At 37.9% G+C, this 18,301-nt stretch overlaps 1 protein-coding gene and 1 long non-coding RNA gene across 3 annotated transcripts in view; one reads left to right on the top strand and one right to left on the bottom strand.

The window, feature by feature from the left end:
- The window catches only part of USP32 (ubiquitin specific peptidase 32), a 246,595-nt gene that overhangs the window by 137,248 nt on the left and 91,046 nt on the right, over positions 1-18,301 (top strand). For both annotated transcript variants that reach the window (XM_040496917.1, XM_040496916.1), the window contains exons 6-7: positions 15,370-15,501; positions 17,046-17,153. In XM_040496917.1, coding sequence (XP_040352851.1) covers positions 15,370-15,501; positions 17,046-17,153 — 240 coding nt within the window. The remainder of the gene's footprint in view (positions 1-15,369; positions 15,502-17,045; positions 17,154-18,301) is intronic.
- The window catches only part of LOC121044670 (uncharacterized), a 126,701-nt gene that overhangs the window by 83,036 nt on the left and 25,364 nt on the right, over positions 1-18,301 (bottom strand). The gene's annotated exons all lie outside the window — the stretch shown is intronic.

Raw genomic sequence — 18,301 nt, 5'->3', positions numbered from 1 at the left:
GTAGGATATTTGGGGTGGCATATTGGTCTACCCTTTAGGATTACATGAGATAATACCGTTTTTAAAGGACTCAGCTTGGTGCCTGTTGTAGAATGGGTGCTTTACAATGAATATGTAACCTCTTTTATCATTGGACACTTGGCTTGCAAATATCAGTGAGCTTTACCCCATTATCTCTAGAGAGTTATTGTTTTGGAAGCAAGCAGTTTCATAACAGAGGGTTGTAGATCTGTATACAAATCAACTTGTCCACGTCTGTGGGAGGAAAGTCTTTTTCTTTCTAGTTCTGTTTTATTTTACAGTTTATAGAAATAAAGAATCAGCATAAACCAGTGAAAGAGACAACTCAGTTGCAATGGGCTTCAGCAAATAGCTACTTTCTTCATGGGGCTTATATGAAAGCATTATCATAAAGTCAGAATTACTGCTAAATTTCATTTAGAAATTCTGACATGGTAGGTTTGCATTCTGATGGCTATGATTTATCATATTACCTATACATTCTCAGTTTCTGGCTAAGCAATTCACCACTAAATTCTTTGCAGGCTCTTCCATTCAAAGGATATTTGGTACATTAAACTTTTCAAATAATGTGTCCTGAATGTGGAAACTTAGGATAAAAAAAATAGTGTTATTAACTGATTTATAAGTAGACAGAAAATATTTATTTTAAAGCATCAGTGACTACATTTAAATTTGTGTAATGAGCCAAGATATCTAGGAAACAAAAAGGAATTACAATTTTTCACTTGTAAGTAACATTTATATTAGAATGCAGATGCCTTTTATTTTTCACATACAATTATAAAGTAAAATTTAAAGTCACAGTAAGTTGAACACACTGCCATATTTAATCAGATGTTCTCTTTTATTTAAATCACAAGTGAAACTGGGGAATCTATTTGTATTCAATACAGAGTTAGAGTAAGATTTTAGATTTTGTCATGGCAGGTACATTTTTCAGAACTGCAAATTCCAGATTATTGTTACCTTGTTATTATTTTTTTTTAATTTTATTTATTTGAGAGTGAGTGTGTGTGCATGTGTGAGTGGGGGGGGGGGGGCAGAGAGAGATGGAGAGAGAGAATCCCAAGCTGGAGATTAACTCCAGGAGAGCTGCTCACGGCACAGAGCCTAACACAGGGTTCATCCCAAGAACCAAGAGATCCATGACCTGAGTTGAAATTAAGAGTTGGACACTTAACCCACTGAGACACCCAGGTGCCTCCATATCTTTTTTAAGCTTAGGAAATTGAATTATGGGGCACCTGGTTGGCTCAGTGGGTTAAGTGTCTGACTAGCTCAGGTCATGATCTCGCATTTTGTGGGTTCAAGCTCTGCATCGGTTTCTGGGCTGACAGCTCAGAGCCTGGAGCCTGCTTCGGATTCTGTGTCTCCCTCTTTGTCTCTGCCCCTCCCCTGCTTATGCGCTCTCTCTCTCTCTCTCTCTCTCTCTCTCTCTCTCTCTCTCAAATAAATAAACATTAAAAAAAATTTTTTTAAAGAAAAAAAGAAATTGAATTAGAACATTAGCCCAGAGTTCAAGTTTTTAATATTTGAGTAGATCTTAATCAAATTTTTGTCAGAGCTGTTGTGTTTTTCTCTCATAATTTGCTATTTAAATACCTAAGATTAAACCAGAAGAGGATCAAGAGAGTGGAGTAGAAAGATTCTGAGCTTACCTCCTCTCATAGATACACTAAAACTACAACTACATATAGAACTACTCTTTCTCAGAACAACCTGAAGACTAGCAGAACAGCTATTCCACAACTAAAGGTATAAAGAAAAAGCCACATGGAGATAGGTAGGAGAGGAGCAGAGATGTGTAGTTAGGACTAATACCCCCAGTGTGGTGACCCTTAAACAGAAGGGATGTCACAAACACAGAAGTCCTCCCTGAAGAGCAAGGGGTTTCAAGCATAACATTGGACATTCCCAGCCTGGGGACCTGCACTGGGAAGATGAGCTCCCACAAAGCCTGGATTTGAAACAGCAGAGCCTAACTCCAGGAAAGCTCTTGAGCTATAGGAAACCCATTGAGCTCTAGGAAACCTGAGACTCTGCTCTTAAAAGTAGACTGACTGTGCACAAATCCATCCACTTGAAGTCCCCAGGGTCATATGTAAAGGAGATTTATTCATTAGTTTTAGTGCATGTGCTGAAGGGGCAGGGATTTGAAGGAACTTTCTCCTGGAACAGAAACACAGGCGGTTGCCATTTTTCTTACTCTTACTTAGCTGGCCTAGTGCTGGTAGGTGCCATTTCTGATACTTTACATCTGCCTTGCTAGCACCACTCACCCTGCCTCAGTATCCTTCCATGCCTAACTCTCCTCTCCCAAACAGGTGACTCTTCAAAGCGGCTTCTGCTCCACCATATCTGTCTGGTAGGTGACCTCAGCTGGGTCTAGTACTCCTCCAAATGGCTTCCACTTCACAGCACCCATTGGGTGGCCTCCACCAGGACCAGGGATCCTAAAGCAGCTCCCACCATGCTGCATCCAGTGGGTGGCTTTGGCCTGGACCAGCAGCCTCCCAAACTGGCTCCAGCCTCAGCAGGGCAGCCAAACCTTACCAATGTGCCTGTAGTAACTGCATCAGGGCATCTAAGTCGGTCATGCTAGGGACAGCTCCACTTATCAATGGTCACAGCCCCGCGTAATAGAAATGCACACACAGCCCACCCAGGGGATACCCTTGGAGCTCCTGGTTTTGGTGGCTAGGGGGACTGTGCTTCTGGGCCCCACAGGACATGTTCTACATAAAGCCACTCCTTCAAGACTGGGAGATGTGTGGGGCACCTGGGTGGTTCAGTAGGTTAAGCATCTGACTCAATTTCGGCTCAGGTCCTGATCTCACAGTTTATGAGTTTGAGCCCCGCGTTGGACTTCTCGTTGACAGTGTGGAGCCTGCTTGGGATTCTCTCTCTGCCCCTCCCCCACTCGCATTCTTTCTCTCTCTTTCTCAAAATAAATAAATAAACTAAAAAAAAAAAAAAGAAGACTGGGAGATGTGGTTGATCTACCTAATACATGGAAACAAACAGGCAGAATGAGGAGACACAGGAATATGTTCCAAATGAAAAAACAAGATAAAACCTCAGAAAAAGAACTAAATGAAACAGAGATAAGCTGGCAATCTACCTGATAAAAAACTGGGAGGTTATGGTCCTCAAGATGCTCACCTAGGGGCACCTGGGTGGCTCAGTTGTCTGACTTTGGCTCAGGTCATGATCTCAAGGATCGTGAGTTGAAGCCCTGCGTCGGGCTCTGTGTTGACAACTCAGAGCCTGGACCCTGCTTCAGAGTCTGTGTTTTCCTCTCTCTCTGCCCCTTCCTTGCTCTCTCTCTCTCTCTCTCTCTCAAAAATAAATAAACACAAAAAAAAACTAAAGATGTTCATCGAAAGATGCTCAGAAGAAGAATGAATAAACAGTGAAAACATCAGCAGAGATAGAAAATATTTTAAAAAAGAACCAATCAGAAGTAAAGAATACAGTAACTGAAATGAAAAATAGACTAGAGGGAATCAACAGATTAATGATGCAGAAGAATGGATCAGCAATCTAGAAGACAGAGTGGTAGAAAGCACTCAAGCTGAACAGCAAAAAGAAAAAAGAATTATTAAAAATGAGGATTGTTTAAGGGACCTCTGGAATGTCAGGCATATTAACATGTGCATTGTGGGGGTCTCTAAAGAAGAATACGGAGAAAGTGGGGTAGATAACATATGTGAAGAAATAATAGCTGAAAATTTCCCTAATCTGGGGAAGGAAACAGACACCCAGGTTCAGGGATCACAGAGTTTTCCAAACAAGATGAACCCAAAGAGATCCACATGAAGAAACATAGTAATTAAAATGTTAGAAATTAAAGATAAAAGAGAAACTTCAAAGGGGGAGGAGCAAATACAAGAGAACCCCCATCAGACCATGAGCTGATCTTTCAGCAGAAACTTTGCAGGCCAAAAGGGAGTGGCATGTTCTATTCAAAGTGCTGTAAGGAAAAAACCCTACAACTAAGAATACTCTACCTGCAAGGTTATCGCTCAGAATTGAAGGAGAGATAAAGAGTTTCCCAGACAAACAAAAGTTAAAGGAGTTTAGCACCATTAAACTGGCCTTGTAAGAAATAGTAAAGGGACTGCTCTCAGTGAAAAAGAAAAGGCCATGGCTAGAAGTAAGAAAATTATGAAAGAGAAAAATCTGTTTGTAAAAGCAAACATACAGTAAAGGTAGGGGATCAACCACTTGTAATGCTAGTATGAAGGCTAAAAGACAAAGTAGTAAAGTCTACTATTTCTGTAATAATTAAGGGATACACAGAATAAGAAGTAAAATATAGTGTTAAAAACATATGAAGTAGATGGTAAAAATGTAGTGTTTTTAGAATGTGTTTGAGCTTAAGTGACCACAGACTTAAAATAGACTGCTGTATATATAGGGTATTATATATGAACCTCACGGTAACCACAAACCAAAAACTAATAGATACCCACAAAAAATAAAGAGAAAGGAATCTAAACATAATACTAAAGAAGGTCTTAACAGTTTTTAGAGTACGGATCTTCTATCTACTTGACTAAATTTATTCCTAGGTATTTCATTCTTTTTGATGCAATTGTAAACAGGACTGTTTTCTTAATTTCTCTTTATGAGAGTTCTAATTAGTGTAGATTGAGCACTTAGTAAAGAAGGCACTGTGTGCACTCTGTATATCCTCTCATTTAATCCTTGTGCCCTCTCTGAGGTTCATTTTATTCATATTCTAAAACTAAGGAAACTAAGACTATGAGAAGTTAAAGAAACTTTCTCAAGATCAGATGGCTGCTAGGTGCCAAAATTGAGATGAAGGCAGTTTATGGACACAGTCATTTTATTCTTCAATCTTTTATGAGTAACTTGTTAATTGAGATAGAAGGAGTTGTGGTTGTGGTGCACCATTTTCTTCAGACTCACTTCAGACAATCTTGCAGATTCACTTTTCCAATTTCCTTTTTTTCCCCCCTTGGGATACTTAGAAATGAAATGGGCAGTAGAAGAACTATGATTTTAAGAACTATGTTTTAAAAATGAATTGAGGGGTGCCTGGGTGTCTCAGTCGGTTGAGCATCTGACTCAATGATTTCAGCACAGGTCATGATCTCATAGCTGGTGGTAGGATTGAGCTCCTAGCTGGATGTGAAGACTTCTTGGGATTCTCTCTCTATCTCTGTCCTTCTGCCCCTCCCCTGCTTGTGTGTGCACACACACTCTCTCTCCCTCTCAAAAATTAACAAATAAGATAAAAATGAATTGAGAGTTATTTTCTTTAATAGTGATATTTTCATATAATTTAGCCATATTTTTGGAAGAAAATATTTGTGCCTATTCTTTCGTGTAAATGTGTCTCTAAATAAACTAAGAAAGAACTTTTGGAATTTTCCTTAAAATGTATACTAAGAATGAATAAGCCTGATGAATAACTCAGATTTTTTAGTAGTGGATTTTGAGGTAATTAATGTAGTATTTTGGGCTAATTTTGAATGCATTTTGATTATTCTTTTGATGTCTAATTAAAATTTATATTGTTTCTATTTTAGCATTTATTATCTCAATTAAAAATATGTGTGTTATTATATTCCCTTGCAACATTTTAGCTGGCATTGCTGGCACCTTCTTTTTTTTTTTTTTTAATTTTTTTTTTTTTTTATTTTTAATTTTTTTTTTTTTTTTGGGACGGAGAGAGACAGAGCATGAACGGGGGAGGGGCAGAGAGAGAGAGGGAGACACAGAATCGGAAACAGGCTCCAGGCTCTGAGCCACCAGCCCAGAGCCCGATGCGGGGCTCGAACTCCCGGACCGCGAGATCGTGACCTGGCTGAAGTCGGACGCTTAACCGACTGCGCCACCCAGGCGCCCCTGGCACCTTCTTTCAATAAGAGAAAAAGTATGTCAATGATTCTTTGACCATAAACCCCTAGTAAATCTCCATGTCCCTTTTTCATTATCCTCTTATCGGTTGTACAAGATGTAAGGATTACAGCCATTTTAAGTAGATCTCAGAAGGTCGTTGCATTTGTGAACAGGTTGCTTCCTCAACAGTGTTCAAGAAATGTGTTACTGTTTGAAAACGCTTGGATGTTTTGCCAGTTTTTTGTTTGTTTGTTTTTAATGAGAACCCGTTTCTGGCATTAAAGAGCTATTTCTGCAGCTGGAACCTCTGGTAAGATGGGACTTGATTAGGATGGCCCAAGTGTAGGCCAGGAATTATTTAGAATGTTGGGAGTATGGTGTGCTGCTGTTGTGAACCAGAAAAAAATTATACTTTTTTTTGGGTGATAGATTCATTCGTATTTAGCTAGTAAAGTATAAGTTCTGATATTGATCTATGAGTTGCAAGTAGAGTAATTATTATTGCAGTCATCACCCTAACTTCTTTAAGTGAAAATGAAGTTAGTTGCCTTCCCTCTTCCCAGCACTTCAGTTGCCAGTTCATGTAATAATATATATAATTTATTTTAGCCTGCTTTTGGCAAATATTTGATGATGAATTGCATGCAGTCTATAACCAAAATATGAACAGATCACATAAGCATAAGAGGGAACTGTAAAGCATGGTTTTAATTGGTGACCATGACAATCTGATCTTTTTTTTTCTTTTAAATATCTTCAACACATCTTTCCACATTTTTTTTTAAATTTTTTTTTTTTTTTTTTAGCCTTTATTCATTTTTGAGAGACATAGAGTGAGCAGGAGTGGGGCAGACACAGAGGGAGACACAGGATCCAAAGCAAGCTCCAGGCTCTGAGCTGTCAGCACAGAGCCTGATGCAGGGCTCCAACCCATGAACCATGAGATCATAACCTGAGCTGAAGTCTGATGCTTAACTGAGCCACCCAGGCGCCCCTCCGCATTTCTCCTTTAGCAAAGAAATTGTACTTTTTAAGGAGATTTATAAACAGTTATCAAAGGTAAAAAATTTTGAGAGTCAAGTCAGTGTGATTTGTGTGTGTTTCTAATTTAGTGTATTGTATAAACACTAATTAATCAGAAGTACTTGTTGAGCATATGCTCAGTACCTAGAAGTATTCAAATGAGAACATAGTTTCTGTCAAGGCTACTGTCTTCCTTGTTTTGTTTCAGGGTCAGATTTTTTATATGTATATCTACTACTTAGAAGAAAGTTTAGAATTTGAGAAAGCAGTTTCTCTGCAGGAACTAAAAGGTTTCTTTTTCTTTCATACATTGTAAATGAAGTGACCAGGTATCTTATTTTGGAAAAGGAAACAGTAGTGCTATCTCAGTTTATATATCAGACTCCTGTGATTACTCTCCTTACTAACTTTTTTTAATGTTTATTTATTTTTGAGAGAGAGTACAAGCGGGGGTGGGGGGTGGACAGAGAGAAAGGGAGACACAGAATCTGAAGCAGGCTTCAGGCCCTGAGCTGTCAGCACAGAGCCCAACTCTGGACTCGAAACTATGAACCATGAGATCATGACCTGAGCCAAAGTCGAACGCTCAACTGACTGAGCCACTTGGGAACCCCTAAATATTCCTTTTTAGTAAATTCAGTTATATAGGTATTTGATAGATACCTCTGTTTTAAAAAAAATGAAAACTATGTACTTATGTAGAAGTTTTGAATATTTTTAAAATTTAGTTTTAGTTTCAAAATTACTGGACCTTTGCAAAGGTGGATTCATCAGGAGGTTACAGTGTCAATGAATGTAGTATATTTGATATTTGGTTAAAAAAGAAAATCTATGACAACATGTACTCTTGTATGAAAATTTTATCTTTTTTGTATCATAATCTTCCTTGATGATTTTTCTGTAAAATTTTAAAAATGAACTTAGCCCATTATTTAAAACTATGAACAATTGGGGCACCTGGGTGGCGCAGTTGGTTAAGCGTCCGACTTCAGCCAGGTCACGATCTCGCCGTCCGTGAGTTCGAGCCCCGCGTCGGGCTCTGGGCTGATGGCTCAGAGCCTGGAGCCTGTTTCCGATTCTGTGTCTCCCTCTCTCTCTGCCCCTCCCCCATTCATGCTCTGTCTCCCTCTGTCCCAAAAATAAATAAACGTTGAAAAAAAAAATTAAAAAAAAATAAATAAAACTATGAACAATGATTTTATGTAATTTGACAAAAACAAATAATCTTGTCCCTCAGTGTATAGTTACTTTTAATAATTAATAAGTAATTAGTTCTTTTTAAATGCCAAAGTGTAGGGTAACTTCATTGTCACTCTTAGAATTCCTGTTCATAGATTTTATGGATCATTAAGAGGACTATTCTGGGGATAGCAAAGTTAAGAACTTCCCAAGAGAGTATTCTTCTTTGTAAAATGGGGACAAGTTAGAACCAGTGTACTTGACCCCAGGTACATATTGTCAAGGCCTTTTTTGTTTTTGCCTATGGCAGGTGTGGTCATTTCCATGAGTTTTCTTCTGCTTCGGAGTAAATTACAATACTGGCTTTCTGAATATCTCATTTCTTCCATCTGTTGATGTATAATTACACAAAATTCTATGTTCCTAGTGCAGTGTTATTTTTATATTTTACTTTCAAAAGAATTTTACTCTTAGATCTTTTAAGTAACAACCTCTTTTTTTTTTTTTTTTTTTTTTTTTTAGGTTTTAGGCATAGAGAGCATCAGGGCAGTATAATGAGTAGGGGGTGCTCCTGGTTGACACAGTCATTTATGTGTTCGCCTTTGGCTCAGGCCATGATCTCAAGGTTCGTGAGTTTGAGCCCCACATTGGGCTCCACATTTTCAGTGTGGATTCTACTTGGGATTCCCTCTCTCCCTTTCTTCCCCTTCCCCACTTGGCTTTGCTCCCTCTCTCTGTATCAAAATGGATAAATAAACTTCAAAAAAAAAAAAAAAGAATGGAGATAGGAAAGGAAAATAGATATTAGCTTTAAGTCCAGGGAGCCCCTTGGAAGTCAAGCAAAAGGAATATAATTTCTTTTAGGGGTGCCTGGGTGGCTCAGTCGGCTGAGCGTCCGACTTTGGCTCAGGTCATGATCTCACAGTTTGTGAGTTAGAGCCCCGCGTCGGGCTCTGTGCTGACAGCTCAGAGCCTGGAGCCTGCTTTGGATTCTGTGTCTCCCTCTCTCTCTGCCCCTCCCCTACTCACACTCTGTCTCTCCCTCTCTCTCAAAATAAACAAACAAACATTAAAAAATAAGTAAAATAAAATTTCTTGAAGTGGGGCGCCTGGGTGGCTCAGTTGGTTAAGCGTCCGACTTCAACTCAGGTCAAAATCTTGCAGTTGGTAGGTTTGAGCCCAGCATCTAGCTCTGTGCTGAAGCTCAGGGCCTGGAGCCTCCTTTGGATTCTGTGTCTCCCTCTCTCTCTTTTTCCCCCTTCCCCACTCATGCTCTGTGTCTCTCTCTCCCTCTCTCTAAAAATAAATAAATGTTAAAAAAAAAAGTTTTATAAGGGGACACCTGGGTGGCTCAGTAGGTTGAGTATCCTACTTCGGCTCAGGTCATAAACTAATGACTCATGAATTCAAGCCCCACTTTCAGGCTCGGTGCTGACAGCTTAGAGCCTGGAGACTGCTTTGGATTCTGTGTCTTCCTTTTCTCTCTTCCCTTTCTTTCTGCCCCTCCCCTGCTTGTACTTGCTCTCTCTTGCTCTCTCTCTCTCTCTCTCTCTCTCTCTCTCTCTTAAAATTAAATAAACATTAAAAAAAAAAACCATAGTTCTCACAATGACATAATCTGACCATTTTTTCTTTGATTTTATCTCCTACTACTCTCTTATTATTCTCCCCTTCATTAACTCCATTTCAGCCCCTCTGATCTTCTTTGTTTTCCTTGAGCTTGCTAAGCAAGCTTTCATCTTGAGGCCTTGTTCTCTAGGAAGTTTTTTCTCTGTGATTTGTCCCCTTGCCTCCTTCAGATCTCTACTCTTATACCACCCTCACAGTGTGATCTTACACCCTGTTTAACTCCATGGTATGCCTCTATCAAGGCCCTGTTGGGCCATGGTATGCTTCTTCATTTATTCAGATCTGTAATATTAGTTACAAAGTGTTCTTCATAAAAGTTTCATTTATATCTTAAAGTTTACTTTTAGATATTTGTTTCTTGTGGGGAATTGCTATTTTTGTGTTTTTTGTCTTTTATATTTTCTTACATGCTATTAATGTTATATAAGAAAAGCATGGATATTTATATATGTATTTTGTATCCTTATAGATTTTTGAACCCAATTATAATTTGTAAAAAACTGAATTTTTTGATATGCATTCTGCTTTACACAAAGAATAACCTTGCTTCTTCTTTTCTAATATTGTACTTTCATATTTATATCTTATTGCACTGGTGAGAATTTTCAGATTCATGTTAAATGCTAATTGAAGGGTTCTGCTTTAGGTTGGGAAGTATAGAAGGGTATAAAAGACTTTCACTTCCACTGTAATAACATGAAATCACTACATAGACGAAACAATCATACTCTTCTTTAAAGCCATTGCATGCAGGGGCACCTGAGTGGTTCAGTCAGTTAAATGTCCAACTTTGACTCAGGTTACCATTCATAGGTTGGGGCCCTGCATCAGGCTCTGTGCTGACAGCTTGGAGCTTGGAGCCTGCTTCTGTGTCTCCCTCTCATGCCCTCCCCTGCTGTGTGCATACTTGTCTCTCTCTGTCTCTCTGTCTCTGTCTCTCTCTCTCTCTCAAAAATAAACTAAAAAAACTAAAAAAAAAAAATAATAATAATAAAGCCATTGCATACAAAGAAATCTTAGAAAAAAAAAAAAAAAAGAGGGTGCCTAGTTGGCTCAGTCGATTAAACATCTGACTCTTGATTTTACCTCAGGACACAATCTCAAGGTATGTGAGTTTGAGCCCCACATCGGGCTCTGTGCTGGTGGCACAGAGCCTGCTTAGGATTCTGTCCCTCTCTGCCCCTCACCTGCTTGCTCTCTATAAGTAAATAAAATAAATATTAATAAATAAATGAAAATAAAAAAAAAAAAAAGAAAAGAAAAGAAAAGAAAGTGAAACTCCAGAGAGACAAAGCCCTTCCTAGGTGATCAAGGGTATATAGGGTGTTTTCAAATCTCAGGCCAGATGCTGAGGTTGGGAGTAAGGCTGGCCGGGGAGTGAGCCTGCCTGAGGACAAGTTGTGCTGGAATGAAGAAAAAGTAGCCAGACTTTTGAGAAACCTGTTTCAGATTTGAATCTGAAGGAACCCTACGTACAAAGATAATTTTTGCCACCCAGTTCTCTCAGGTGGAAATCTTGCTGATTGGGGGCAGGCTGAGAAGTGAAAAGAGATCTCTTGACTTTACAGTTTTATGGCCTAACAGTTTTAAAATCTCAGACTCTTGAAGGGTCACAGTCTCAAGGCTCTTTGGTCCCTAGGTGCTGTCATTTTGTGTAGTCTCAGTTTTGAAGTCTTGCAGTCACGCACTTTCAAGGTCTAACACAGAGATTGGCAAAACCTTTTCTTAAAAAAGGCAGATAGTAAATATTTCAGACTTGTGGGCCATATGTCTGTTTATCACAATTACTCAACTTTGCCGTTGTAATACGTTAGCAGCCATAAATTATATATGTTAGTAAGTGGTGTGGCTGTGCTTTAATAAAACACTATTTATATGAACATGCATGCAGCCTCCAGGCTGGAGTTTATGGACCCCTAGTTTCAAAAGCTAGCAGTTTCTGGGTTCTCTTGAATAGAAATCTGAACTCAGTTTTCAAAGCATTTGAACTGAAGAAAAACTTAGTCTAACCAAAGCTGCCATCAAGCTCCTATCCAAAATCTGGTATGGTCAGTGACATCCGCCCCATGGAAGTTTAAAGACTGGGCATTTCCTGTTTTCAACATTTCTTTGTATAGATAGATAGATAGATAGATAGATAGATAGATAGATAGATAGATAGATAGATACTGATTGCTATCTGGTATTCAGTCTGAAGAACATCCTTTAATATTCCTTTTGATGCAGTTCTGCTGTTGATGAATTCTTTGAGCTTTGGTCTGTCCAAAAAGTTCTTCATCCCCCCTCCCCTTTTTTGAAGGATATTTGCATAGGATATAGAATATGAAAATAACAGGTTTTTTTTTCTTTCAACATTTTCCCCCCATTGTTTTGTTTTCTGGCTCTCTTTTCTCTTTTCTTCTCTTCTCTTCTCTTCTCTTCTCTTCTCTTCTCTTCTCTTCTCTTCTCCTTTTCTTTTCTTTTCTTTTCTTTTCTTTCAACTTTTTATTTATTTTGAGTGGGGGGGAGTCAGAAAGAAAAGGAGAGAAAATCCCAAGCAGGTGCTGTCAGCACAGAGCTTGACATGGGGCTCAACCCCATGAACTGTTGAGATTATGACCTGAGCTGAAACTAAGAGTCAGACTGAGCCATGCAAGCACCCCTGGCTCCCTTGTTTCTGAAGGGAAATCATTGCTTATCATAGTTCCCTTGTTTGTAGTAGGTTTTGCTTCTGTTTTTTGCTGCTTTAAATTTTTTCTATTAGCAATTTGATTGTGGCTTGCCTTGGTTTGGTTTTCTTTGAATTTTTCTTGCACAGAATTTATTGATTCTTCTTTTCTAATATTGTACTTTCATATTTATATCTTATTGCACTGGTGAGAATTTTCAGATTCATGTTAAATGCTAATTGAAGGGTTCTGCTTCACTTAGTGGAATTATAGGTTTCATCAAATTTGGGGGAATTTTCAACTGTTATTAGTTCAGATATTTTCTGCCTTCCCTTTCTGGGACCCCATGCATGTTATGCTGTTTGATACTATAGTTCAGTAATGTTCTAATATTTCACTTTTTTTCTCTCCTTATGCTTCCATTTGGATAGTTTTTGTTGCTTGGTCTTCAAATTCACTGATCTTTCCTTTGTAGTTTTTATTTTTATTTTTTTTTATTTTTTATTTATTTATTTTTTTAATTTTTTTTTTCAACGTTTATTTATTTTTGGGACAGAGAGAGACAGAGCATGAACAGGGAAGGGGCAGAGAGAGAGGGAGACACAGAATCGGAAACAGGCTCCAGGCTCTGAGCCATCAGCCCAGAGCCCGACGCGGGGCTCGAACTCACGGACCATGAGATCGTGACCTGGCTGAAGTCGGACGCTTAACCGACTGCGCCACCCAGGCGCCCCTCCTTTGTAGTTTTTAAATTGCTATGAAATTCTCTAGTGAATTTTTTTATTTCAAATATTTGTATTCATCAAAATAACAGTTGGTGGGCACCTGGGTGACTCAGTCGGTTGAACTTTGGACTCTTGGTTTCACCTCAGATCATGATCTCACAGTTTCATGAGATCAAGCCCCACATCGGGCTCTGTGCTGTCAGCATGGAGCCTGCTTGTGATTCTCTCTCCCTCTTTGCCCCCACCTCACTTGTGCACATGCACACACATGCAGACTCCTGTGCTCTCTCTCAAAATAAATAAACATATTTTTAAAAAACTATCAGTTGGGGGATGCCTGGGTAGCCTGGTTGGACATCTGACTTCAGCTCTGTCATGATCTCTCGGTACGTGGGTTCGAGCCCTGCCTCGGGCTCTGTGCTGACAGCTCAGAGCCTAGAGCCTGCTTCAGATTCTGTGTCTTCCTATCTCTGCCCCTCCCCTGCTCACGCTCTGTCTCTCTCTCAAAACTAAATTTAAAAAAACATTTAAAAAAATTGTAAATGTAAAAATGTAAAAATGTAAAAAAATAAGTAGAAAGTATCAGTTGGTGCTTTTTTAGTTCCCCCCCCTTTTCCCCTCAATGTAGTCATGGTTTTCCTTAAATTCTTGAGCTGTTTCCAATAGATGTTTTAAAGCCTTGTCTGCTAATTCCAAATTCTCTGTTATTTCTATAGGTTTTTGTATTGACTAATTTTTTCCTGATTTTGGATCACTTTTTCCTGCTTGTGTCATATTTTTTTGGATGCTAGACATTATGAATGTTATGGCTAAGTGGATTCTTCCTTTAAAAGGAATTTGTTTTCTTTTGATAGGCCGGTAAATTACTTGTGGATCAGCTTGGCATTTTCAAGGATTTTTTTAAAAGCTTTATTAGGGTTGCGTGCCTGGGTGACTCAGTCCATTAAGCATTTGACTTTGGCTCAGGTCACGATTTCATGGTTCTCGGGTTCAAGCCCAGTGTTGGGCTCTGTGCTGATAGCTCAGAGCCTGGAGCCTGCTTCAGATTGTGTGTTTCCTCTCTCTGCCCCTCCCCTGCTTGTGCTTTGTCTCTCTGTCTCTCAAAAATAAATAAACATAAAAAAAAATTTTTTTTAAGCTTTATTAAGTCTGAAGTAGCATTTACTCTAGAGTTTTTTCCCTTCTAATTAAGTGTGACCTTCTTAATCTACTCCCTGTGTTCAGGAAAGTGTCTCTACTCTGGCTAGCCAAAACTTAGGTATCTCCTAGCCCAGCCTCAAATGAATTTCACTATATACATACATAGCTTACTATTCTGCCAAAACTCAACAAGAGTCCTATGCAGATTTCTGGAGCTCTTTCTTTGTATAACTCTTTCCTCTCCAGTATTCTGCTTTGCAAATTTCAGCTATCTTAACCTCCCAGAACTACAACTTCTCTGTTTAACTCAGCGAAATCTCTCACTGCTTAGGTTCCTCCAATCTTGCCAAGGTCTGGAAGGTGATTGCAGGCAAAAAGCCAGGGCACTGGAAGGACTCACTTTGTTTGCTTTCTAAATCTTACTTCTTTGCATGGGGTGGGGGGGCGGGGAACAGCACATGGAAAATGTAACTGTGGTTGGAGCATATCTGTAATTTTTTAGTCTACCTTCTGATGTATGAGGGGTGAAGGACATTCATGTTTTCATGATGCACCTATTATTTATCACATTGTAAATCCTATCCTACCTCATCTGTCATTTATTGACTTTTGTCATTTATAGCATCTTTTTCATATTCTTTTTTATTTATTTAATAAGTATTGAATGTGTAAGTAGTACCATATCGACAGGATGAATCAGACATGGATCCTGCTGTTAGGATGTTTACAGTGTAACCAGGAGCGAATATGTATATAAAATCTTTAAATCCAAGATAGAAGTTGAAAATTATGAAAAGGGAGTATAGATAAAAGTGGTATAGGAAGCCAAAAAGAAATGTCTCAGTTGTTTATTATTTTACATGTTGAGTTTAAGCAGACTACTTAATGGAAATTGTGAACATTTTTTCCTGATTTTTAAAGCCACTTTTATATTAATTCAGATTTAATTCTCATGCCATTTTAGATATAACGTATTTGTCTTCCAGAGTTTTGTTTTAGGTAATTATTATTTTTAACAATTGAATCAGAAAATTAGTAAAATATATCCTTGGAAGTTATGTGATCAGGATGAACTAACTGCCCAGAAGAGAAGTCTGAGGTTTTATAGTGTTATTTGATTTGACTCTCAGTGGAAGAATCAGACATCATTGATCTGGAGAAACGCTATTGGTTGCTAAAGGCTCAATCCCGGACTGGACGATTTGATTTAGAGACATTTGGCCCATTGGTTTCACCACCCATTCGTCCATCTCTAAGTGAAGGTAGGTCTGTTTTCTACAAATGGCAAACACACCTGAGTCCATCTCTTATTTCTAACCATTACATCCATCTTAACTCTAAAATGCCATAATGTTATAAGTTTGCAAATTTCTTGCAAATAGCATTGTTTAATGGAAAAAAAAAACGAAAAGGAGAATGAAGATTGTAGTCTTGAGCTTCCTATTCTACCTGTGTAACCTTTCATAAATCAGGTTAGCTCTCTCTGCACATGAATATCCTCAAATACAAAATGAGTTTGACTAAGTTAGTCACTGTATTCCAATGAAGTGTCTTAGCCTATGGTGCATGGAATAGGGTGGTGGCCACTGTGTGGGTAAAGCTCCAGGTTTCCACCCATAAGTCCACCTCTTTCTCACCTCAAGTGCCTCTACTATTTTTCTTCTACATAAGAAGGTTCCACTGCTATATCCTTCCCCCTACCAAAAAAGATGTAAAAATTACTAGTCTGGAATATCTCTGAGGTTCTTGCTAGCTCTAAACTTTTCATTGCTATAACTTTTTTTTTTTAATTAGGAATACAAAGAATAATTGTGGATAATATCATAAAAATCATATTTGGGATCTGAATATTTGGGTTGTGTTCTTCTTAACTTTTCTTACTTTTGGCAAATCACTTAACCCCATCTGAGCTTTAGTTTTCTACTCTTTAAGGGCACAGAATTCTTGAAATATAGTCTGTATTCTTCAAATTCCTGGGGTACCTTAGAAGTACTTATTGGGGGAGCCAGGACAGATGGGGATCTGGGCTTTTCCACCTTACTTCAACAGTACAATTGTGTTTTCACCTTTTTAGAATTGCAGGTTGAGAAATCATTTTATTTGAAAACAAAATTATTCCATTTCTATGTTTTACACAAAGTTTGAAAACCAGAGTTGCCTGGTTGGCTCAGTGAGTTAAGCATCGACTCTTATTCTCAGCTCAGGTCTTGATCTCAGAGTCCTGAGTTAAAAAGTTTGAAAACCACAAGATTACAAATTTTCTTTTGTTTTTGATTTTAAGTATTTATTTATAAAACATAAACTACAAAGAAGACTGCAGTACAGAATTTCTTTTGTTTGTAACATGTTTTTCTTTGCTTAATGAAAGAGGTTTATGGGAGCTCATATATTATCTTTAAGTATACAGTTCAGCTTTTCTCTTTTTTTCCTTTTTCTTCTCAATCTAAGTAAGGATAATAGTAATTTCTGATTATTTTTTCAGTTCTTAATTTTTTTCAATTTATTTTAATTTTTTACATGCCATCATCATTTTTAGCTGTTACAAGTGATAGAAGATAGAGACAAACAGGCAAATATAACCAAACACAGGATGATAGGAATGTGTTTTCTGCTATGGTCTTTAGTTTTAATTTTAATTATGCCAGGAGAAAAATACTTCCTGAGGCAGTAGGAGCTACTGATAAACAATTTTTTTTTTTTTAATTTGACCGGTTTGTGGGAGTCATGCCTCTTTTCATAAACATGATATTATTAATATTAGGAGACTTGTTGGCTGTGATTTATGGTATCTTTTCCTATTTTACAGGTTTGTTTAATGCTTTTGATGAAAATCGTGACAATCACATAGATTTTAAGGAGATATCTTGTGGGTTATCAGCCTGTTGTAGGGGACCCCTGGCTGAAAGACAAAAATGTAAGTGTGTTAAACTTTGTCACAAAATTTGCAAACTACGCAGGAAGAATTAGCATTCATCTATATAAAATCATCTGTGTATTAAGGCTTAAATTTTTATCACATTGTCAGGTTGGTAAATAATTAGTCTCATGTTGAGGTTTTCCTGAGGTCAGTTTAAGGATTCACTCATCTCTTCTTTTTTACTGTGGAGTAGTTTGGGATCTTTTTGATTAATAATTGGATTGATTTTCCTGATGAATTTGCAGTTCATGATCAATGAACTATATCACTTACAATATATTTGACAGTGTCAAGCATTTGGAAAATATATTCTGGTAGTCTATAGAGAATTTTGTGTCTTGGATAATTTAAAGTACAACTCATTTTCTGTCACTTGTATACATTAATATTTTATTAGCAAGATGAAATTTATGATCAAAACATAATTTTATTAAATACTAAAATGGTCTCTTTAACCTAGCTAAAATGTTATTGTAGCATAATTTACAAGCATAAGTATATTACATTGTTAAATCTTAACCAGATATGAGAAAATGGAGCAGTTTACATTTAATTGGAACCTAATTCTAATGTATTTACTAGGGTCATCATCACTGTCTTTCTAAAATACAGCTTCACAAACATGAAATAGATACTTAATTTTAAAAATTCAGAATTCTTCCCTGATGATATGCCATTACTACAGTCTGACTTTATGGTAGATCATTTGTTCCCATTAAAGTTCTAATACTAAATAAGGAGGTCGAAATTTTGCATCTCAAATGAGGTGAATTATCACCTTAAATTTGTTTTTAACTTTTTTTTTTTTTTTTTTTTTTTTTTTTTGCTGATGGGCTAACAGAAGGTAACTATAGTGATTTGTTTGGAGCTAATTAGCAAAGTGCTGATATTCCGTGTAAATGGAATACTTTCAGCACTATAAAAATCAACTTATCGGGGCACCTGGGTGGCGCAGTCGGTTAAGTGTCTGACTTCAGCCAGGTCACGATCTCGCAGTCCGTGAGTTTGAGCCCCGCGTCGGGCTCTGGGCTGATGGCTCGGAGCCTGGAGCCTGTTTCCGATTCTGTGTCTCCCTCTCTCTCTGCCCCTCCCCCGTTCATGCTCTGTCTCTCTCTGTCCCAAAAATAAATAAACGTTAAAAAAAA

Source organism: Herpailurus yagouaroundi, unplaced genomic scaffold (assembly GCF_014898765.1).
Source record: "Herpailurus yagouaroundi ecotype Mexico unplaced genomic scaffold, PumYag 189, whole genome shotgun sequence".
NCBI lineage: Eukaryota > Metazoa > Chordata > Mammalia > Carnivora > Felidae > Herpailurus > Herpailurus yagouaroundi.
Note: the sequence above shows the minus strand (reverse complement) of the source record. Positions and strands in the feature narration are given on the sequence as shown.